Source organism: Phragmites australis, chromosome 14, assembly GCF_958298935.1.
Source record: "Phragmites australis chromosome 14, lpPhrAust1.1, whole genome shotgun sequence".
In the NCBI taxonomy this organism is placed as follows: domain Eukaryota; kingdom Viridiplantae; phylum Streptophyta; class Magnoliopsida; order Poales; family Poaceae; genus Phragmites; species Phragmites australis.
In genome coordinates this window covers 11,488,429-11,491,459 of record NC_084934.1, presented here as the reverse complement: position 1 = coordinate 11,491,459, position 3,031 = coordinate 11,488,429, and the positions used below count along the sequence as shown (strand labels likewise).

Here is a 3,031-nt window from a genome sequence, read left to right as displayed (position 1 = left end):
TCATGCTGTCACGTCGGCCTCGGAAGCACTGGCGTCCGGGGACGGTGCCGGCGAACCGGAGGTCCCATATGACGGCGCGGGAACATCAGCACCCGGCCCGCTGGCGCCATATGCCGGCCCGTCGGCGGACGGCGCGCCATAAGCCGGGGAGTCTGCGGACGAGCCGTAGCCTCCGAACGGCGACGGCGCCCCGTATGGAGCCCCGTATGACGGCGCGCCATAAGCCGGGGAGTCTGCGGACGAGCCGTAGCCTCCGAACGGCGACGGCGCCCCGTACGGAGCCCCGTATGACGGCGCGCTGGCGCCCAACGCCGACGGCGGCAGGGCGACCTCGGCGGACATGGATCCGGACGCCTCAGTGATGAGGTCCAGCGTGACGCGTAGCAGCTCCTCGACCTCCATGCTCTTGGTGATGGCGTCGTTCTTAACGTCGCCGATGGGCGCGTCCTTGCAGGCCTCCTCACAGGTGGAGGTACCGCCGAGCGTGGACGAGAGCCAGGACTTGACCTCGAGGAACTTGGCGTCCGTGAGCTCCCGGGTGAGCGCGCTGAGGTGCGCCACGGCCTCCTCAATGTCCTCCGAGCAGCTGTCGAGGCACTTGAACAGGGCGTCATCCTTGAGGCCGTTGAGCTCGTGGTGCGCGAACGCAGCCACGGTCGTGCCCACCTCGGCCGCCTTGTACACGGACAGCTCGGCCAGACGGCGTGGGCTCGCCGTGCGGCTCTCCGGGTTGTCCCTCAGCATATTGATGCAGACCTTGGGGAACAGCGTCTTGTTGCACGCCTCCTGGAGGTTGTCAGCGGCGTCAGGGATGGTCCGCACGGCGGGCGCGGTGGAGACGAGGAGGAGGAGGAAGAAGAGGTGCGCGAGGGAGCGAGCCATGGCCATGGCACGTCGCGGAGGGAGACGAGGATGAACTCTCTCGGTGTTCCCTCCTCTGTGTGGTGATTCGTTTAGAGATGGTGAGATGAAGGGTGCTACCTGCACGGGCTTATGTACCGGCTTGCCTCCGTGTACTCTTGCAGGGCGATCGAGTTTTTCTCCATGGCCAAGGACTTGTTCTCGGCCCCCCTGCATGCATGGCTTGCCTTGGTTTGAGGAGAGAGGAACCTGCCGGCAGTGGCAGATGTTGATTCTTCGGAATATGCCCTCTGCGACAGGTGTCTTGATTTCCTCCGCTTGCAGATCGGTGGCTGAAAATTAATCAGAGGAAGGGGTTCTGCATTGCCAATTTGCCATTGCCTAGTTTGCGCCATTGTAACGGGATTAAGGAGCAACATATATAATAAAAAAACAGTGGACCAATGAACCGTATATATGGTTGTGAAATACTTAATCCGAATAATAATAATAATACAAAAGCAATTGCAGAAGGTATAATTTTCAAGAGCACTCACTACAAGATATATAACTATTTCCAAGAGTTATTTTTAAATGGTCCATGATTTAATTCATTTGATATAGATTTTATTGTATACCAAAAGCCTTATCGGGAATTCTTAGTCGGTAATGTTTTATCAGTTATTTGTTTTCACCTCGGGAAATATCCAATTTACGCTAGAAATCTTCTCAGCAATTTGAGAAAATTCTGAAAAAATGCACTAAACCATCGGCCGTCTGCAAATAACCGTCATCATGTAGCAATATCTTGTGCTACACGTACAACTCATTTATGAAAATCTTTTGAAACCAGAAGTTCAAAGGACTGAAATCACTTATGTGGTGGCTCCGTTATAAATCAAAATATGCAAACGTGGTTTATAATAGAGTTGTATATAAATAGGTTGTCCGTGAACTATTTCACAATTTTCAAAATGCCTCGGATGCCAAGAACTCGACGATATTTATCTACTTGTGTGCTGACATATATGGTAACAGTACTAAGTGTTGATTTTAAATATCCAATTAAAAGGTTAGAGCTAAACATATTGGCCGGCAAGGTTGCTGCTATACACGTCAGCACAAAATTAATGTATGACTTTTTGTAATATTTGTATGACTTTTTATTAGTGTAGCATATTATTCTATAATATTTTCTATGTTTCAACTTCCGAGCCTGACCACCGATATGTCTTACCTCTCATGTACTTTTGTAAGGATGAAATCATATTTTTGAGTTAATCGGAAAACCTACTTGGACATAATACGTTCTCGAGGTCTCACTTAAGAATTCGAAGGCGTTCAGAACCCCAAATAAATGATCTGATAACTCAGATCGAGAACCTAATTAGTGAAAGGATCGAATGGCCCAAAAGGGAGGTGAATTGGACACTAATTAAAACTTCTACCGCTTAAACAAATAAAATCTTAGCCTAGATAAAAGAGAATGCGATTACGTGATTTAAACTAGGACAAGGCAACTAAATAAGCAAAATAACCAAGAGAGAGAATTTTAAAGAAGGACTCGCAATAGTAAAGATACTCAAAGTAAAATACGGGAAAGTAAATAGTTGGAGAAGAGAACACCGATTTTTTTCCGAGGTTTCGAGAAGTTGGCACTTCCCCCTAGTCCTCGTTGGAGCATCCACTAAGGATGTAGCTCCCCCTTGAGTCACCAAGACTCAAGTGCTCCCTCTTGATTGCCGCTTCTCCATATCCGGATTGGCGGGCATCAAACCAAGTACATCATCTCTTCCCGGGGCTCCCACAAGTCCTCCAAGAGCTCACCGAGAAAACCTCCGATCACCAAGACCGTCTAGGTGTTGCCAACCACCAAGAGTAACAAGCCTCAAGCTTCACTTGACAAAGACCAAGCCTAGACAACAGCTAGATGCACACTTGTTACTCTTCAAGCACTCAAAAAAGTCCTTAATCTTCAACTAAGAACTTAGAATTGACACAAGTGCTCTATCTCTTGCTTCTAAATGACACACCAAGTGTATGAGCTGCTACAGGGTCGCAAGAGATAGAGAGAGGTCCAAATGAGTGGGTATTTATAGGCTAAGGATCGAAAATTAGCCGTTGCCTAACAACCCAGAACTTTTTCTTAACGCCAGAAGGTCCGGTGTGAATAACACGCTTCACACCGGAA

At 48.8% G+C, this 3,031-nt stretch overlaps 1 protein-coding gene across 1 annotated transcript; it reads right to left on the bottom strand.

Moving 5' to 3' along the window:
• On the bottom strand, window positions 1-1,038 carry LOC133890238 (pectinesterase inhibitor-like). Its single transcript, XM_062330677.1, has 2 exons — window positions 290-1,038; window positions 1-175 (listed from the first exon to the last, which is right to left on the bottom strand). The coding sequence occupies exons 1-2, from the start codon at window positions 886-888 to the stop codon at window positions 1-3; spliced, it is 774 nt and encodes a 257-aa protein (XP_062186661.1). The 5' UTR covers window positions 889-1,038.
• Window positions 1,039-3,031: the final 1,993 nt, after the last annotated feature.